This window comes from Trichosurus vulpecula, chromosome 5 (genome assembly GCF_011100635.1).
Source record: "Trichosurus vulpecula isolate mTriVul1 chromosome 5, mTriVul1.pri, whole genome shotgun sequence".
In the NCBI taxonomy this organism is placed as follows: domain Eukaryota; kingdom Metazoa; phylum Chordata; class Mammalia; order Diprotodontia; family Phalangeridae; genus Trichosurus; species Trichosurus vulpecula.
In genome coordinates, this window is record NC_050577.1 from 214,242,953 (window position 1) to 214,263,771 (window position 20,819).

The 20,819-nt window shown below is 39.5% G+C and overlaps 1 protein-coding gene across 1 annotated transcript in view; it reads left to right on the top strand.

Annotated features, from left to right (window-relative positions):
- LOC118851198 (ankyrin repeat and sterile alpha motif domain-containing protein 1B-like) overlaps nt 1–20,819 on the top strand; it is a 169,132-nt gene that overhangs the window by 39,665 nt on the left and 108,648 nt on the right. Inside the window, exons 4-5 of the mRNA XM_036760705.1 lie at nt 5,058–5,214; nt 17,159–17,455. Coding sequence (XP_036616600.1) covers nt 5,058–5,214; nt 17,159–17,455 — 454 coding nt within the window. The remainder of the gene's footprint in view (nt 1–5,057; nt 5,215–17,158; nt 17,456–20,819) is intronic.

A 20,819-nucleotide genomic window follows, 5' to 3' on the forward strand; every position in this document is an offset into this window, starting at 1 on the left:
GTTATCATAGCTAATTGACTGGTGAATAGATTCTAACTTGAATGCAGGCTAAGAATTTTATTAATAAGTAAAAATATGTTTGCATTTCATAAGGATGTTTGAATTTGCTTTACTGATTGAAGGGTGGACCAGAAGAACTTAAGCATGACACATGAGATTGAATGCTAGATTTGGACTCAGAGCATCCTCATTCAAATAATAGCTCTTTCATTTACTACCTGTGTGATGTTCAGTGAGTCAGTTTACTTTTGTGGGCCCCAGAAGAGTGCTGGATTTGATGTTTGCTAAGTTCCCTTCCAGCTCAAGATTTATGATTCTAGATCCTACCAATCTGAGAAGACTCTGAGCGTTGACCAGTGATCCATTACTTGTATTATTTGAGGACCAGTTGAGCTGTGTTTATAAAGTTTTATCTCTAGACCGGCTGCAGGGAAATGAATTTTCTGTCCACAGAAGCACATGAAGATCATGTTTCTTGTTGAATAAAATTGCTATCTCTGTCGGTGGTGGAAGGACACACAGTGAAAAAATTGGAATAAATCTATTTGAATTTTAACAAATGTTGTGTTTCAGACCAGGGACTGAAGCTCAGCCAACATTTCCTAGGCCACCATCTTTGATCAAGGCCTGAAGTCTCATTCAAATTAATAAGCATAAAAAAGTTTCAAATCAGAGTATAAAGAAAATGCAACTTCATGATTTACCCTTTTATTCTCCCTTGCTTTAAATATTCATGTGGGGTAATGTATAGGCATGCTACCAGTTGTCAGAAGACCAAGGCAAATTTGCAAAAAAATATATATGTTCTTTCAATAAGTCTAAGAGTCTTGCTCATAAATTGGGGATTAGCAAATACATACCACAGGAACTTCTAGAAAACATCAACAAAAACTGAGTGACAGCATAAATAGAGCTTCCCATGGTGTAAGAGAATGACTAGAGTACATTTAGTGGCTCCACCTAGCTTCTATCATTAACTAGCTTAGGAGATTTTGGTTAAGTCACATAAACTTCCTAGGCCCCAGTTTCTTGAGAGATTGGATTACATGACATCTGAGTTTACTTCCAGGTCTAGCATTTTCTAATTCTATGATGTTCTACTTTTGATTTGGTTTTCAGTTTTTATTCTTTTTTTCCCAACAAACAAGAATTTTTCTCTCTTTTCTCTCCTCATTGGGGAAAAAAACCCCAAGACCAATAAAACCCTTGGAACAAATATGTGTAGACAAGCAAGACAAAGTCCCATATTGACAGTGTCCAGAAATATGTGTTATTGTATATATTATGTTTGTGGCCCGTCTGCCAGGAAGCAGGTAGCATTCTTTATCACTATTCATCTAGAATCATACTCTTAAGGACTCAAGTGAGAGAAACAAATGAGGAAGAATGAGTATCCCATCTCTCCTTCTTTCTTTCCCGGTCAGAGGGAGCATAGCTGAGTGAATGCCAGTATATTCTTCACCCACTCAAAAAAGTAGAAATAAATTACAGTTCTCCAAATAAGTGTCCCATAATACTTCAAACCCAGTTGCATATGGAATTAGGCCAATAATAACATGCATTGTAGATTTAGGCTTGACTATCCTGCCTTTTCTTGATCCAGCTTCTTAACTAAATCTGTTTTTATTAGGGAATATCTTTTCTTGTAAATGTCAAAATTTTTTATATTAACCCCACCCTTTTTTGGAGTGGAGGAGGAGCTTTCACACTTTTGTAGTGATCTCCATGGTGGGGAAATGCCTTTCACTGAAGCCATTTACAACATTTTTATAGACAACTGGCAAGGGGGCACCATGTGGTCAAGTGACTTGCTACTGGTTCCACAGATAGTATGTGCCAGAGGTGAGACTTGAGCCAAGGTCTTCCTAAATGCAAGGTCAGCCCTCTGTCCATTATGCCATAATGCTTTAACAGATAATGGAGGGATTTGTCTAATTAGAGCTGCGTAGCAATGGAAAGAGCTCCTACACTTGGCAGTGAGCCATTTGGGGGGATGTATGTGCGTAGAAATGAACTGAACACCTTTTTAGAAAAGCTGTGGAAGGGAGTCTTCTTTTTTTGAGGAGGAAGGGCAGAGGCAATTGGGGTTAAGTGACTTGCCCAAGGTCACACAGCTAGTAGGTGTGTCAAGTTTCTGAGGCTGGATTTGAACTCAGGTCCTCCTGACTCCAGGGCCAGTGCTCTACTCACTGTGCCACCTACTTGCCCTGGTGGAAGGGATTCTTACAATGAAAAGGATGTTGAGCCATATAACTCCTAAGTTTCCTTTAACTCAAAGATTATTTGAACTTTTGAAGACACTTAACCCATGTGTTTTCCTCTTTGTGAAGTTATGCATCCTTTATTCAAGGTGGGCATTATTCACAGGGAAAGTTAACATAAAGACTATTCTGTCACAGAACCACTGAATCAGTGATTTAGAAGGTATCTTAGAGGCCATATAGTTTGTACATGATCAAAAATCCTCTCTAAAGAACTTCTGATAAGTAGTTAGCAGCCTTTGCTTGAAGACCATCAAATAGAGGAAAGATCTTGCCTCCCTAGGGTTCCCATTCCAATTCTGGAGAGTTCTTATCGTTAGAAAATTTTTCCTTATATCAAGCTTATATTTTGCTCTTTGCAAATTCCATCTAAACTTCCTTCTCTAACATCTGGTCAGTAGGAAATTTAAAATCCCTGGGGATTTCCTGAATATAACTACAATGTCTTCCCGTGATTCTTTTCAGCAATTTAGCGAGCTGAATGAATGAAGTATGACATCATGTGTGAAATTGACAATTAGTCCTGAGTTGTGCTCCTGTGATATTGGGTTTTTCTGTGAGGTACCATTTTTGTAGAGCTGCTATTAATCTTAGTGTAGATTTCAAGCACAAGAAGTATGATTTCCATGTAACACACTCTATCCATTCCACCAATTGCCAAAACATTTGTCATATACTTTTTCTACATAGTGTTAGTTTTAGGGAGAACAGTTCTTCAAATGATGAACCTAAATTTCTTCATGCAGACTATCTCCATGTACCATTATTGGTTCATACTTATAACCCAATTAAAATTGGGAAAATATTATGATTAACTAATTGGATTGATGTGCTTAGATGAGCTTCAGTACACCTCTCTCCTTTATTCTGAGTTCCACTTAGTGGATTCATGATGTGGTGAATTGAGTTAGCTGTTCAACTCAGACTGAGAGACTCAAAATCATTTGTAGCTCATGGCATGCAACCATATATTAATTAGAAAAACTCTTTAACAAATTTGAAAACAAATTGAAGGCATTCAGAAACTTCCAAGGAGTTTTCCTTAAGTCATTTATTATGGTAAGGGGGAATGTTTGTTCACCCTTTATTCACTCATCAACAGGGAAAAGATCATGAGACCTAGAGGTAAGGGACCTAGGTTCCAATTCTTCTTCTGCTCCTCAATACTGGTATGACCTTGAACAAATGACATAAGTTCTCTGTGACTCAGTTTCCTCACCTCTAAATTTAGAGGGTTGGACTAGATGGCCTCTGAGGTCACTTCCCCTTCCAGTCTATGATCCTATCTGTACAACACTGGACAAGTCACTTCACCAGCCTGGGCCACACTTTACTCCCCTATAAAATGATTAGGGTTGAATTTGATGGCCAGGTGGGTCTCAAAACAAACACCTCTAAGAAATCAAAGGTGTCCAAGAGAAACTAGCTGCAAGTGGGGAGGCTGTGGGAGAATTTTCTTGCATATCCATGCCTATTAAAACTATACCTCTGATTAGGCGGTAGATGGAGAAGTTAAGAGTTATTGTCAGGGAGCTGTGCATTTGTGAAGAAATGACTGGGAGTCAACACATCTTCCATTTCTAGTTCCTACTAATCAGACAGTCTTGTCAATGCTATACCACCTGCTATCCAGCCTCCACCTCCATCTAGAAGGTATGACTTTTCTCCTATGTGACCCTGGACTCTGATTGGTGAGCATTCACCTTATCTAGTCTGGTCTCAGGTGCATATGATGTCTCCATGTATATCTTCCCTGGCTTGACCCCTGCCCCAATATTTCAAACTCTGTCTCTGATTACAGTAAATCAACACTACTATTCCTGATAAATCCATGCCAATCAGTTGCGCTATGATTCCAGTCCCATTCACTCTGACTTCTCACACTCCCCTCTGGCCACCACTCCATTATGTATGTTGTCTTCCTTATTAGAACATAAGCTCCTTTAGGGTAGAGATCATCTTGCTTGCATTTTACATCTCCATGATTGGCATTGTAAGTAAGTAAGTAAGCCCATAATAAATGTTTTTTCATTTATTCATTCCTATACTGGCACTACCTATCTAGATGACTTTGGCCAAGTCACTTTCTATCTTGGGGCCTCAAATCCTTCATCTATAAAATAAAGATTGTGGGCTAGATGGCCTCCTTAGGTCCTTTTCAGCTTTGAGCTTCTCTGGTGCTATTTTGTGAATGGTAGTCATCTCCTGAGCTTGTCCTCTGTAGCTAACCAAGCCGCCTTCCCTTCCTCTTACATTCTCTGCCCCATTTCTGCAAGTGTCTTCCCTCCTTGTTCTGTCTGTGAATGATGTACATGAATGATCCCTAACTGCATCTTAGTGGTATGCTTTAAAAAATTGGTTTTCCATCTGGCATCTGATCTTGCAACAAATAGTTCTCTAGAGCTCAGTGAGAGGCCAACCAGTGGAGAAAAGGAAATTGGCAGGAAAAAGAAACCTGAAGAGGATGAGTGTCTCATATGCTAAAACTCCTAGCTGAAGGAGGGTGAATCTTTCTGTTTGAGTCAGTCAAATAAAGGAATCAAATCTCACTAATCAAAGGGATTTCTTCTTTAATTGCACATTGGTATTTTAGGCAAATTCTTCATTGTGTTGAGGTAAGCAAAATTGGCAGAGATGTTGATGCTTGAACTTGAGTTTCAAATTGCAATTTGGAGAATCACTCAGAAATAACTCATTATTGGTTTAAGTTGTCAACTCTTTAGGAAAAACTGCCTTTATTGATAAGTTCATTGTCTCTTATTTTTCTTCTGTCCTGTATTCTTTCTCTCTCACCAGGGATATAGTGCTCAAGCTGCTTCAGTATGAGGCCTCAACAAATGTAGCTGACAACAAGGGCTATTTTCCTATACACCTTGCTGCGTGGAAGGGAGATGTGGAGATTGTTAAGATTCTCATCCACCATGGACCTTCACATTCCAGGGTCAATGAGCAGGTACCCACTTCTGGTATTCTGGCTTTCAAAAGGCTTGGCCAAGGCAGGGCCACAGGGAAGATTGCTTGTTACCTTGCTAAATAGAAGTTTGTTTTCTTAAGAAAGTTTTGTTGCTAGCTTTTGTTATATCACATTTTTATTTCTTAACATATCCCTCCTCAGCAAAGAATAGGCAGGCATGGAGAATGTCTATCCTTGTAGGGAATTCCTATACTGACAAGATAACCGGTCCAGCAGAGTCTTTAAGTGTGGTCTAACAAGGAAATTTCATATATAAGGAAAAAAATCTTGGGAATAGTTTTGTTCTCAACTTGTAGAATCATTCTGTCCATAGTCCTAGGTGGAGTGTAATTTGTACTTGTAACAAGTATTCACTTGACAAATATATCAGAGGACCATATATTAAGAGATAGAATCAACTTTGGGGCTATTCTAGTCCAGTATCTTTATTTTACAGATGAGGGACATAAGGCCCAGGAAGGTTCAATGACTTGCCCACGGTCAAACAGGTAATAAACATCAGAGGCAGGATTTGAAAGCCGTTCTTCTGACTCTAGAGTTGGTATTTGCCTAGTACCTAGTGTTGGCATCTCTCTTAAACAATAACATCTTTTTAATGTTACCATCACAAGATTTCCTTTTTACTACAACTTTAACAGATGGCTTTCTTTTAGTAGTTGAAATTAGTTTTAAGTAAATTGAAGGAAATATTAAATTGCTCAAAAACAGCCTAAATCCATTTATTGCTGATATTCTACTCTCTTGGATGACAAATCAATCACAAAGCATTTATTATGCACCTTTGACTGTATGTGCCAGGCACATGTCAAGCTCTGAACTAGACTGAATGATTTATTTTACAAATGTTTATTAACTTTCTACCTTGTAATGCAGGCAGCTAAGTAGCCCAGTGGATGAAGCACTGGGCCTGGAGTCATGGAAGAACTGAGGTTAAATCTGGCCTCAGACACTTGCTAGCTGAGTGACCCTGGGCAAGTCACTTAAACTTTATTTGTTTTAATCCACTAGAGAAGAAAATGGCAAATCACTCCAGTATCTTTTCCAGTTAGGAAAAAAAAACTTCATGAACAGTATGGTCATGGAGTCACAAAGAGTCAGATGTGACTGAAGAACAGCTACAATGACAACAATGCGTAGTGTATATCAGGCTGAGAAAAAAGCAATTCAAATGCAAAATGAAAAAGATAAAAGTTGTTTAGGTCTAACCCTGAGCCTGAGGTTTTGGTGATTCCTGGTGAGTTTTCCCTAACCTGACTCCTTTCCATGGCATTTTCCTTCAGCAGCAAAGCTCATACCTTTTGCACTCATTACCTAATCCCAGAATCCCACTGTGAGGCATTGAACCTACCTCTGAGCCAGTTTCTCTTAATGCGATAAAATGGGAGACCCTAGACCAGAGGTTATTTCATTTTTGTCTTTGCATCCTTCAGTACCAAGGACAGAGTCCTGCAGAGAGTAAGCCCTGTGGAATTCTTGTTGACTTGTAGACTGATAGAATCATAGATATAGAGCTAAAATGACTTCAGAGGCCATCTAGTGAAACCCCCTTTACAGATAAGGAAACTGGAGTCTAGAAAAATGAAGTGGTGTGCTCTAATGTGATACATATAGTAAATGACAGGATTTGCACCTAAGGCCTCTGATTCTGAGACCACTGATATTTCTATTGTACCACAGTACCTCCTAGCTCTCCATTTATTAGTAGTGGTGTAGTGGATAGAATGCTGGCCTTGTAGGCTGGATGAACTGAGTACTCTGAAACTTGTTAACTATGGCACCATAGGCCAATCACTGGATTTTTTAAGTCTCATTTTCCTCGTTTGTAAAATGAGTAAGTTGGATTAGATGACTTCTGAGGTCCCTTGTACCTCTAAATCTATGATATTAGCAGCCTGGAGCCCCTACTTCATAGTGTTCCTGGGAGGTTCAAATGAGATTACGGGAGTATAAGACCATAGATATTGAGCTGCAAGGGCCCTTGGGAGATCTCTAGCCCAGTATGGTTCAGGGGAAATATCACTGATTCTGGAGGCAGAGGAGCTAAATTCACATCTTGCTTTTAGTGTGTATGTGTGTGATGTGGGCAAACTTACTTACTCTACATTGGACCTTAGTTTCCCCATTTGTAAAATAAGGGAAGTGTGACCAATCTCTGAGATCCCTTCCAATTTCAAATCAGTAATCTCCATATTTTATAAACGAAGGAACTGAGCCCCAGAGAGGTCATAGGATAAGAGACCTAATGCTGGGAGAGACCACAACAGAGGCCATCTATTCCAATCCCCTGGTGTTGCAGATGAGGAAACGGAAGCCTGTTGTAGGTTAAATGACTTGCCCAATGACTATTTATTATCCCCATTTTATGGATGAGGAGTCTGAGACCTAGAGAGGGAAAATGACTTGTCTGAGATTGCACAGCTTTAATGAGAGCAAGGTCTCAAACCTAGAAATCACTCCAGGTCTCACATGTAGTGAGTGGCAGTTGTAAGACTGTTTGACTTAAATGTAAAGTGCCTGCAAACTTTAATGAGCTATACAGGTATCTATCATTACAATGATGCCAAGAGCTTAATCAGGGCAGGTAGCATAGTGGATAGAGCTCTGGCCTGAAGTCAGAAGATCTGAGTTCAATCCTGGCCTCAGACTCTTACTAGCTGTGTGATCCTGGCAAGTCCCTTAACCCTGTTTGCCTCAGTTTCTTCATCTCTAAATTGAGCTGGAGAAGGAAATGGCAAACCACACTAGCATCTCCGCCAAGAAAACTCCAAATGGGAACATGAAGAGTTGGACACAACTGAAACAACTCAACAACAACCACAACAGGTGTCTTTTATTATGATGGTAAGTGCATTGAATTCTGTTTGTGCGTATGTGTAGATATGCACCCATGTATATGCAGAAATCTATAAATGCAGAAACACAGTGTGATCTTAAAGCATCTGGCTCATATCTAAGCAAGCCTGAGTTGAAGGTGACACATAGGCTCAGTTTTCTACACAAAGGAAGCATCAACGAACTAATTCTACATTTAGGATTCTAAATGAGCAAGACTGCAGGCCCCCCAATGTAAACTCCAGTCCACTAATACAGAACGAAGATAAGCATCTTGAGCTCGGCATGCCCCCTACTGTTCCCATTCTATAAAGCTGCATTTGAAAGCCAGCAGGAAGCCCAACAATTGAATTACATCCGTGGCAGAAAACTGTAGGCTGGCGGCTGTCCAAGATGAGTGTAAGCGGGTTACTATAGGGCAAGCTGGCACAATCGAACATCGCTGACATGTTGTCTCCCTGGATCGAGGTTTTGCGGGACATTTGAAGGGCATCTGACCTGATGCCAAAAAGTGACATGAGGCGTGAACAATGAAGTGGAGAAAAGCATCTCCGACTCTGAGAAGAAATGGGGAAGGTTTGATGAATGGGTTTGTCACAAAAAAAATCTCCCTTTGTTTTGGATGTGAAAAAAATGAAAAGTCCAAATATTTTTATGCTAATTAACTCAGGAATTGAAACTTTTCATAATGACAGCACAATCTTTTATCACCATTAAAAAAGTTGGACTAGAAGTGTGATTTAGTTGCTACAGAGAACATCCCATAAGGAATTGCCTCTACCAATAAAAACTGGCTTCTGTTTTACTTCTTAAAGTCTTAGACAATTGCTTAAGGGTAACTGAGAGATTATATTTCTTAGCCAGGGCTACGCAGTCATTTTGTGTCAGAGGTAGGACATGGGTCTTTCTGACTTGGAATTCAGGTCTCTATCCACCATGGCCCATTAGCTTTCTCTATAAGCATAATATATGAACAAAGTAATTGAAGAGAATATGAAACCATACACCAGAAACCTCAAGTTAAAAGTTTATTATGAGATGTGCCATCTGGTGGTTGGCCTTAAAAGTGTGGTTAATGTAGGGCAGGGAAACCAGACACAACGAAAAAGAAGGTGGCTGTCTTTGGGGTGGTAGGGAATGTGTTGAAATTAACAAGATGCTCTTGTAACTTTACGGGTAAAATTCAATTGATTTAATGAGTGTTATTTAACGAGTGTTAACCAAGCACCCATTATGTGCCAGGTACTGTGCAGTGAGCTGGGGATCCAAAGACAAAAGGGAGACAATCTCTCTACTCAGGGATCTTAGATTCTGTTTTGGGGATGGTGTAGCACAACCTGTATGTAGATAAGTGGATTTAAAATAATTTTTAAATGACAGAAGAAAATGCCTTAGATTTAGAATGTCATTCCTAATATGCTTGTACAGTTCTAAATGAGAAAGGGGATTTTCAGATTTGTTTAAGGATGAATCTTTTATTCTTAAAGAGGAGCATAGCATTGGATGTTAGACTACCCCACTCTCCCACCTCAGCACCCACTCAGCTTTTCTCAGTACCAGTTCTTACTCAGAGCTGATGCAGTGGACCTTGCCTTCTGTGAGAGCTGTAAGTAAGATAGTGTGCCTGGAGAATGAAATTTAGAGGGTGTTGACAACACTTCAACAGCTAGAAACAATAATAGATTGGATTTATATAGGATTTAAAGTTTGAAAAACATTTTGCTTAGGTTAGGTTTGATTCTCACAATTCAGTGAGGTAGGCCCTATTATTATCCCCACTTTATAGATGAGAAAACCAAGGCTCCTAGAGGTTAGGTGACTTGCCCTGAGTCACACAGCTAGTATATGTCTGAGGCAAAATTTGAACTTGGGTTTTAGTTACTCCAAGTCCTGTGTTCTATTCACAGAACCTCCTGGTTGCCCAACTGATTTTAGCACCTGGTTAGGAGGAATAAACTGTTAAAACACAAAGATGACTTCCTGCCAGTGGCTTCAGCCCAAGAAAGCCCTTCTCTCTCATTCCCTTCTCTCATTCCAGCAACCTTTCACAAAGATGCCTCAGGGTATTGTGGACTTTCCACTAATGGGACCATTGCCATTCCCTCTCTACCCCATAGAATTCTGTGCCCTATTATATTTTCTTCACCATTCTAACCTCTGAACGCTAACTGAAAGGCACCTTGACTTGGTAGAGTGCTGAATATGGAGGTGGAGGCCTGGGATTCAAATCCTGGCCCTGCCACTTATTTCCTAGGAGACTTTGGGCACATCCCTCAATCTCTCTGGACTCAGCTTCCTCAGCTGTGAAATGATAGTTTTTGGCCTGAATGTCCCCTTGGTCTCTTTTAGTGTTAATCTATTATTTTATGGTCCTATGAGCTTGTCTTAAAACATTTATTTGGGGACATATTTTATGTGCTGCTTGCCTTGGGCTTATTTCATGTCTCTTAGCCCAGTACCCATTAAGTTTCTCCCTTCAGCCCCAGCAGGCCTTTTGTCTTTTACCCCTTTCTAAACTTCCTTTATCACTAAACTCTCATTTGGATTTTTAGAGCAGACTAGTAGAGGCCTTAACACATATAGAAATAAAAATCTCACTCAGGAAATGCTCATATTTTTCTCCTATCATCTGCAGCATATGTCTTCACTTGGGGCGCTCACGATACCCTTTTGGAATCAAGAGCAGGCTCTCACTGTCATTTACAGTGTAATTCACTGTCATGACACATGTGAAAGTGGAAAACTTGTTCCTCTGTGTGTGTTGCAGAACTGAGCCTTAAAAATCAGGATGGATGTCAGCATGAAGTTTTGATAGATGTTTGGAGACCCCGAGTCTGTAAATTATAATAAGTTTCTCCTGCCAGTTCCTTGAAACCTCCAGTGGCTAGGAGATTGCGTAGTTTAGGGAGGGGAATTGTTGGGAGGAGCTTCTCTCTTACAGAATTGTTCCAGAGTCTCTATGTCTTTAAATGTTTCGTGTGTGCATGTATGTGTGTGTGTGTGTGTGTGTGTGTGTGTGTGTGTGTTTTCCTCTTTACAATTAAACTCTTGGATTCACTTTCTTGTTTCTGAGCTCCATAGAATTCCTGCTGGTTCTTAACTGGGAGAAAGTTACAAATTCTGAGCAAGTGACAACCCAGCAGGAAATAGGATGATGTCATTTGCCCACCATCTGGATTGCATTCATGATTTCCCAACCGCATCTGGGGATCCAAAGCCTACACAAATGCCTCATTGTGGCTTGGAGGTGACCCTGTCTTCTCAAAGGCTAAGCCAGGAGAGGGCAAGCTATGGCAGGTTTTCCCTTACTAGAAGAATTTTGAGTACAATTCCAGCAAAAGATGTATATGTTGTTTGAGGACCAGTCTAACTAAGTACCAGCCTACTTCATGGTAGGTTGGTGACTTGGGGATAAATTCTTTGGCACTAGCAACCATGGTGGGCAGGAAATGTAAATAAATGGTAAAGGAAAATGAAAGCTTTGGGCATCTTCTCCTCCAGGGAGGAGAAGACTGAGGGGGAGATATTGTAGCTTTTATCAAGAATTTTAAAGGTTGTTATGAGAAGAGAGGTTAGACTTGCTTTTGTTTGGCTCCAGAAGGTAGGAGCAGGAGTAATGGGTAGAAGTTACAAGGATGTCAATTTAGACTGGTATCCTGAAAAACTTCTTAAGCATCATAGTAATAGCATAATAAATTGAGAGCTGGAAGGGCAATCCAGTGTGATCCCCTAATTTTATAGATGGAGAAATATAGACCCAGAGAGACCCAGAACTTGCCCAAGGTAACATTAATGCTAAGTAGAAGACCCTGTATTTGAAGCCAGGTCTTTTGATACCAAGTCCAGCATTGTTTCCTTAGCCCCAGTTCCTGCCTGGAGAAGGAATGATTTTCCCCTCGTTGGAAGTCTTTAGGCAATTACTGTATGATGTGGAAGAAAAATTCCTTTCCAGGTGTGGGGTGAATAAGAGCCATCAAGGTCAGTTCTGTAATTCTGCCACAGGCGGTTAGGTCTGTGATTGCAGTAGTGAGGATACTTCCTCCACTGATGCGGGTCAAAGTCACTTTGTATTTTCTCATCTTGTACAAATTTTGCCTGTATTTTCCCATAAGTCCTCTATGGAGGATCTACTTAAAGTAACAGGTGCTTTTCTCTGATTCTTTTAATATGTGGGGGTATAACTTATGATTACAATAGCAGATCTGACTCTAAACCTGATGCTCTTTCCATTGCACATTGAGAGAACACTGATACACCATGGGCTGCTGCAGTGTTAAGTAGTTGGGTGACATAGAAAGTGTTGGGTAGTTTCCAAAAATGCAATCCAGTCTGATCTCTTCCTGTTATCACTGCCAATCCGTGGCTATTCTGTCAGATATACCTTTTGATGGATAAAATCACCAGCCCATCCAGGTGCAGGTAGTCACCTGGACAATATGTGTTTACCTTAAAGGGTTTTTTGGAAAGTTGAAGTCAAGTCAGCAGGCATTTATTAAACATCTACTATATGCTAGGCTCTATGTTAAGGTTAAAAAAGTCTCTGCTGTCAAAGAGGTTATAGTCTAAATGAGGAGACATTAAACAACTATGCACAAACAAACATATAGAGGTAAATGAGTCATCTCAGAGGGAATGCACTAGCATAAAGGGAATAAGGAAAGGCTTCTTGTAAAAGGTGAGATTTTAGCTGGAATTTGAATGAACCCTGGAAGCCAGGAGTCAGAGATGAGGATGGAGAGAATAAAAAATGTGTGGAATTGAGAGATGGAATGTTTTGTATGAAGAACAGCAATGAGGCCAGTGTTACTGGATCATAAAGTGAGGTGTAAGAAGAAAGGAAAAGTAAGAAGGGGTCCAGTTATAGAAGGCTTTAAAATGCAAGCAGAGGAGCTTACATAGGAAGGAGCCATTGGAATTTACTAAATGGAGGATGGCTTGACATGGCCAGACCTGTGCTTTAGAAAGACCCTTTTGACAGTTGAGTAGAGGATGAAGTGGAGTAGGGAGAGACTTGAGGCAAAGAGACCAACCAGAAGGCTCTTACAGGCATGAGGTGATGAGGCTCCAAATTAGGGTGCTGGCAGTGTCAGAGGAAAGAAGGGAGTGTGTAAAAGAAATGTTGTGAAGTGGTATGTCTACACCTGAGGTCAATAACAAACAAGAAAAGGTGAAACTTAAGTGACAATAATCATAAAATTAGAGAATGGTATAGAGATCCTTGTGTGGACCTCACATGAGTTCCACCACTCTTGCTGAAATTGGAATGGACAATAGGAAGTAGTGTGGCAGAAACACTCTTAAGTACTTTTGAGTATTCACAAAGTAAATTCAGTATTCAGCAGTGATGAGGTGGGATGTGAGGAGAGGACCTTCTTAAATCATGGGTCTGTCAAAGTGTCACAGAATCATGGAATTTGAGGAAGAAGAGACCATCTGGTCTAGCCCATACCTCAACAACATAGTCCCCAGGAGGCCATCTAGTCATTTCTTGAAGACCTTCATTGATGAGGAAACTTCTACCACCCCAAGAAGTCCATTCTAGTTTTAGAAAGCTGTGATTATTAGAAAGACTGACACCAAACCTCAAATTGCTTTTCCCCCCAATTTCTACACAAGGCTTTAGTGATTCTCCATTGAGCTCTGATTAGCTGTTCATCCTTCTCCATTCCTTCCTCTCACAAAGGGCTCAGATATTTAGATATTCAAATGTCCATACAGGGGGAATTCTAAGTAGTCTGAATTTTTTAATGAAAGATTTAGAATCCCAAATTTAGAATGGGAAGGTAATATTAAGAGACCACATGGCTGATAGCAACATCATACAGAACAATGACTTTGAAAGATCTTAGGACTCTGGTCAATGTAACGATAAGTCGCAAGTTCAGAAGACTGAAGATGAAATATGGCATTCACTTTCTCTAGAAATTCAGTGGACTTACACTACAGAAAGATACATGTATTTTTGGTTGTGGATAACACAGGAATGTATATTTTTGGACTGTGCATCTTTATGATGAGGGCTTTTTTCTTTTGTTTAATGACAAAGGACAATGGAAGGGACAGATTATAAATGCATATAAAATAATTTTAAGAGAAAAAATTTAAAAGATCATATAGACAAATCATTTCATTTTACAGATGAAGAAGCTGAGGCCCAAAGAGGGAAAAGTGAGTTGCCAAGGGTTACACAGATAGTAAAATAATGAAACAGAATTTGAACCCGGGTCTTCTTGACTTTAGATCTAATTCCCAGTTCACTATGCCAGGCTTCCCAATTGCAGTTACTATAAGCAGTAGATTATAATATACCATGAATATACCAAGTGGGTATATTATATATTATATATAATATTATGTAGATATAATTATGTACATATATTATATATAATTACATATATTTTACATAAAGGGGTCTCAGAGGTTACCTGACCTGACCCATTTTTTAGATGTAGAAATTGAGGCCCAGAAAAGCTGTGACTTCCTTGAGATCACAAAAATAATAACTATCAGAGGCAGAATTTGAACCTAGGTTTCCTGATTTCTGATGAATAGTCAATAACTGTTCTTACTTATAGGATCATGGCACTTGAAGAAGGAAGGGATGTCAGTGGGGTTCTTGTTCCCAAAGGTGGGCAGAGTAGACAGGCAAACATCTTTGTCCCAGTTGGGTGATATGGAAACATGCCACACTTGGTTGTTCAGTCTAGCTGGTTCTTCATAGGATTACACAGCTTGATTTGGAAAGAATTCAAAGCTGGAAAGGCCCTTTAGCCCACCCTCCTTATATATGAGTAAACTGAGGCCCACTTGACTATTGTTGAGAAGGTAAGTCAAAGAGGTAGAGCTGAGAGGGTCCAACCCCCTCATTTTACAAATGAGGAAACTGGGTCCCAGACATTTGAAGTGATTTCATCAAGGTCGTAAAAGCAGAGGTTTAGTCTGTTTCGCCTCGTACCAAGAATCTAATTCCCTTTACTTATTTTTCCTTTTTCAGGGGTATTATTACATATTGGTATATGAAAGACAATCACCATTGGAGCCTAGGAAGGAAGGCACTAGGGGAAGGGTGGTAGAGTGTATCTGGAGTAAACTGATATGGTTCAACTCTTGGCTCCCCTGTGAGAGTGATCTTAGACAAGTTCTCTATAGTCTCAATTTCTTCAGTTGGAAAATGGAGGTGGACTAGATTATATCTAAGGACACTTCCAGTTCCAGATCTATGATCCTAAGTCTTCCCCTAAAATTAAAAAAAATTATGATCTCTTCTTCCACATTTTTACACTTATATATAAGCTCCTTGAGGGCAGGGGCTGTTTCACTTTTTCTTCTTAGTACTTAGCACAATGTCTGGCATATTGTAGGTGATTGATAAATATTGGCCGAATTGAATAAAGACATAGACCTTTTGTTGTGAGGAGGAAGAAGGGCATAGTGAGATGGAGACAAGGAAGACTACCTCCCTCCACAATCTTAATTTTGAGAATTTCTCAGTGGTAAGGGAAATACACATGCACACACACATTTTTAAAAGAAAAATTATGTAAAAGTGAATATAGTGGTCTGTCTTTTGAACATGTTATAATTAAATGCTGTAGGTCATAAACAGCAGGTCTGGTGATATTTGTGGTTGTAGAGATTCATATTTAAGGTTATTATTCACTCCTGTCATTCACAGATCAGCAGAGATGAAGGTATATATAGCAGAGACCACTGAATTGGACCCCTGTGGTAGCCAGTGGGTGCCCTGACAAAAGTCAACAAATCATTTGTTCCTCTGGAAAGCTAGATGCCATATGTAATTTGAGGGAAAATAAGTATTATTATTTTCAGAGACTTCTAATGAAATAAGAATTTTGGAAAGTGAATCTAATAAGTGATGACAAGAGGGAAATATGGGTTTCTTAAAGGAAGAGGTGTTTATTTTTTTTTGTATCCCAGCACCCTGCAGAAATCTTTGAACATAGTGGGCTCTTAATAAATTCTTGTTTAATCAATAGGATAAAGATAATTTTACCAAATTCAGGATATGATAAAAAAAACTTAATTCAACAGGCAAATAAAAAACTAGCTTATCCATTTAAATGTATTTAATTCTATTTAAATCCTATTCAACTCAATAAGCATTAAGTATGTCCTACATTCGGTGCCCTGTGCTAGATACAAAGCTAGAAGTGAAACAGTCACTGCCTTCTAGAATCTTACATTCTACTAGGGCAGTAGGTTGCCATCTTGGGAAGGGGAACGCAAACACACAGGTCCCTCCCAGTTAGGTGAAAGGGAAACCATCCACACTTGGTTGCCCCTCCAGGGGCAGGTTCAACCCAGGCCAACTGGGTACTTTGTAGGACTTAAGATTTAAAGTTAGAAAAGATCTTAGGGTCTACCTAGTCCAATTTCCTTATTCTATAGGAGAGTAAACTGAGGCCTAGAACGGTTAAATGACTTGCCAAGTTGATCTAGGTTGCCCAATTCCATGATTTTACAAGTAAGGAAACTGAGGCCCAGAAGGGTTCAACGACATGCTCAAGCAATTGAAATCAAGTCCTTTGATTGTGCTTTCTCTCCTATACCAAACTTCCTCTAGGGATTTCCTTCCCAGGCCCCATTGGTGATTGGGAGAGATTATGTGCTAATATGGAATGCATATCCCTGAAAAGGAGAAATAAGGGAAAGCAAATTATATACTTTCAACAAGGTCAAGGAGAGTAGCCCTTCTTTTTATAGGTGAGGAAACAAGTTCAGAGAAATAAAATGATTTCTCGAAGGTCATACAGGTAGTTAACGGCAGAACCAGGATTCAATCCTCGGTTGTCTGGCTATTAAATGTAACTATAGAAAAATACTACCTATAAACATTATTTTTCATACTGTGGAACCAAAGGTCTTTGATCCCTGTATGTCTTCTAGACAACTAGGTCTTTTTTTTTTTCTTTTTCCCTTCTAGGCTATAGATAACCTGAGGAGGGCATAAGGGGGAAAAGCCCATGTCTTCTACCTAATGAGATTTTATATTATCCAAGTCAATGTCAGATTTTAATAACTTATCGAATTTTTCAACTCACCACTTGCCTTTGCTGTCGTTTTGAACCAGAATAATGAAAACGAGACAGCGCTACACTGCGCTGCTCAGTATGGACACTCGGAGGTCGTCGCTGTCCTCTTGGAGGAGCTCACAGATCCTACCATCCGAAATAGCAAGTTGGAAACCCCCCTGGATCTGGCGGCCCTCTATGGTCGGCTGCGAGTGGTGAAGATGATCATCAGCGCTCATCCCAACCTCATGAGCTGTAACACCCGCAAGCACACGCCCCTGCACCTCGCTGCGCGCAATGGCCATAAGGCTGTGGTGCAGGTGCTCCTGGAGGCAGGGATGGATGTGAGCTGTCAGGTGAGGGTGTCCTGAGCTTCCTTTCTTGACTTTGATGCCTAGTGTTGCTGCCTTATTTGAATTTCATATTAGCAATGATAATAATATTAGCAACAATAATACAATTAATATTGATATGGGCAGTATTGATATTGTCAACATCAACACTGAAAGGAACAGTAATAGCTAATGTTCTAATAAAAATTTTAAACAATAAGCAATTAAATTTAAAAATTAATTTTAAGCATTAATAAACATTTTAAGGTTTGCAAATTGCTTTATATATGTGACTAGATTTGATTCTTTTAGCAACTTTGCAAATTCGATATTATCATTGTTCCCATTTCATAGGCGAGAAGCTAAATGGCTTGTCCAGAGTCAGAAAGCTGACAAGTGTCTGAGGCAAGACTTAGACCCAGATCTTTTTGACTCTGAATTTGGACCTCTGTCTCCTATGCTATAGTGCCTCTCAGACAAAGGCATAGGATTGTAGTGTCAGAGGGACTTTGAGGTCCTCTAACCTCCTTATTTTATAGATGAGGAACCTGAGATTAAGTTGTTGCCAAAGGTCACACAGAGAACAAGGAGCCAAGATGGGGTTTGAACCTAGATCCTCTGACTTCAAATATAGCAATCTCTTTCACTCTGTGTTGCCTCCTTTCTTGGTATGTGGAAAGAGCCTTAGACTGGGAGTCAGAGGACCTATGTTTAAATCCCTTGATTTCTATCAAGTGACTTTGTGACCCAGGGCAAGTCATTTAAACCTGTTTGCCTCAGTTTCCTCATCTGTAAAAAGAACTGGAGAAGGAAATGGCAAACCACTCCAGCATCCTTGCCAAGAGAACCCCAAATGGGGTCATGAAGACTTGGACATGACTGAACAACAAAACAACAACAAACCTCCCCTCTTGTCCTCCATTTTCTTATCTACAAAAAACAAGGGGATTATCTTTAAGAATCTTTCCAGCCTTAGATTCTATGGGGAGGCAGTAGTATGTATTAGAAAAAGGTCTTGGACCTCCAGTCAGGAAGACCTGGGTTTGATTCCTGTCCCTGACCCATAGTCTATTTATATGGCCCTGGAGAAGTCCCTGAAACCTCAGTTTCCTTACCTATAAAAGGAAGATTGCATTTGTTGTAGTAGTTAGCAGACAGGGTATGAGGATCAAATGAGATTGTGGATGTTCAGCATTTTGCAAAACTGAAAGAGCTGAATAGTCTGCCATTGTTATTATGAAATAATTATTATTGTAGTGTGACCCATAGGTCTTATATATCCCTTAGGATCCTAGGATTCAAGCCCGGGTTTTCTGACTTGAGGACTATCACTTACCCCACTCAAGTATACTGCTTATGTACAAGGCGCTGTCCTAGGTGCTGGGAATGCAAAGAAGAATGAGTCAATCAGTCACTGAGCGTTTGTTATAAGCCTACTCTGTGCCAGTACAGAGGATGCAAAGAGAAAAAAAAATGAAACCATGCCTGCCTGTAGTGGAGAGAGAGCTGGATTTGGAGCTACAGAGACCTGGGTTCAAATCCTGTCTTAGTAGTAAATTTAAGAGCCGGAATTTGAACTCAGGCATTCTGACATAAAATCTAGTGGTCAAATCCACTTTACCATGCTGCCTTGGCTAAGGATTAAGAACTTTCTTTTCAACAAACTAGACCAGACAGTACTTTTCTTCAGAATTGAGGACAAAAGGAGGTATATCTGTGTCTATATCTGTCTACATGTATATATAGTTACAGTTACATTATCCATATATAACAATATATGTGTACACATGTATATAGTTACACGTAACTATACACACATATATATATGCACATACACACATATATGTGTATAGTTCTCTATATATAATTATATGTTATTATAACCTTAGGAACACCTGAATATTTATTTTATGTTTCTGCCTCCTTCCTCACAAAAATAAGCTTCTTGAGGGTAGAGATTGTATATTCATATTTATATTTTCTTTTGCTCTGAATATAATGTTGTATATGCAGTAGGTACTCAAGGTATGCTGAACTGAGTTTTCCACTGAATTTTTTTTTATTTTTGAAAGATTTGTTAGAATCAGCCTTTAGGTTTCTCTAGTCAACCCCTCATTAATTCAAGATAATTACAGTATGGTTTTCTACTGTAGACAACCCTCTAGCACAATGCTTTGTGTGATAGCTAAATTTAAGTAGTGTGTCCCAAAAATCTTAGTGCAGTTTAAAGCAATTATGTACGCTTTACATAGCTTAAAGAGACCTAGGCTTAGAGTGATATAGACCTATATAGAGACTTGTTAAAGTTTATAAACACTTTAGACATTATCTTATTAAATACTCTCTGTATGGGGATGTGTGGGGCACTATTATTATACAAATTTTACTAATGTGTAAACTGAGGCCTGAAGAAGTTAAGAGACTTGCCTAAACTCATACAACTAGTAACCATCTAAGAGAGGATTCCAACTTAAGTCTTTGACTCTGATTCCAGTGTTGAATTCTGTTTCGCCTCATGAACATACACTAACAATTTGCTGAAGGAATAAATGAGTCATGATGTAACAGGCTTGGCTTGGCTAAAGGATAAGATATTTGATGAGAGAATTGAGGAAACTGAGGTCCATGGAGGCCAAGTGATTTGCCCACAGTCACAGTCGGAAATGAGATTTGAACTCGGGCCTTTGACTTGAGAACTATGACTCTTTCCACTAGCAAGTTGACATTTTCCCCTTTCCATTTGAAAATATCTTGGTTAGCCTGAACCATAAGCTTTCCTGAAACTTCCTGTATCTTGAAAAAGGTTGTATAGGCACTCAAGGTATAAGTGAGGCTCGCCTGGCTTAGTGAAGATGGCCTGTTGCACAATGAGGTACGTTATGTAGTCAGAAAAGCAAAGACCTACAAATTGAAAGCTTTGCTTTCTGACCTGAACTTCAGTGCTCCCTAAATATATGATAGTGCTCCCCTTGATTCTTGATGAATAATCCACCCCTCTATTGTAATGTGACTTTCTCTGCCACAATATACGGGTAGCATATTCAAAATATTATATTCATTATGCTTGGTTTCTGTTGACAGTCTGTTTTGAGTTCTCGCTATTTCTGAGCACAAAAAATTACCAACCCAATCCACTGAAAAAAAGGTCCTCTTCCCCTTCCCCCCCCCAGATATATAGGTTGTACAAATTGTTTCTAGCAGACTTGTAAGTGTGTCTCTAAGTTACCACATTCTGGATTTCTTGCTTGGAATTCTTCGTGAAGGGGACTGATGAAGATTTTCTTTTGGGAGGGGTAAGAGGGTCTTACGCTGCTAAATTGAAGTTGTTTGTTTGTCATTGTTCAGTTGTTTCAGTTGTGTCTGACTCTTTGTGACCTCATTTTGGGGT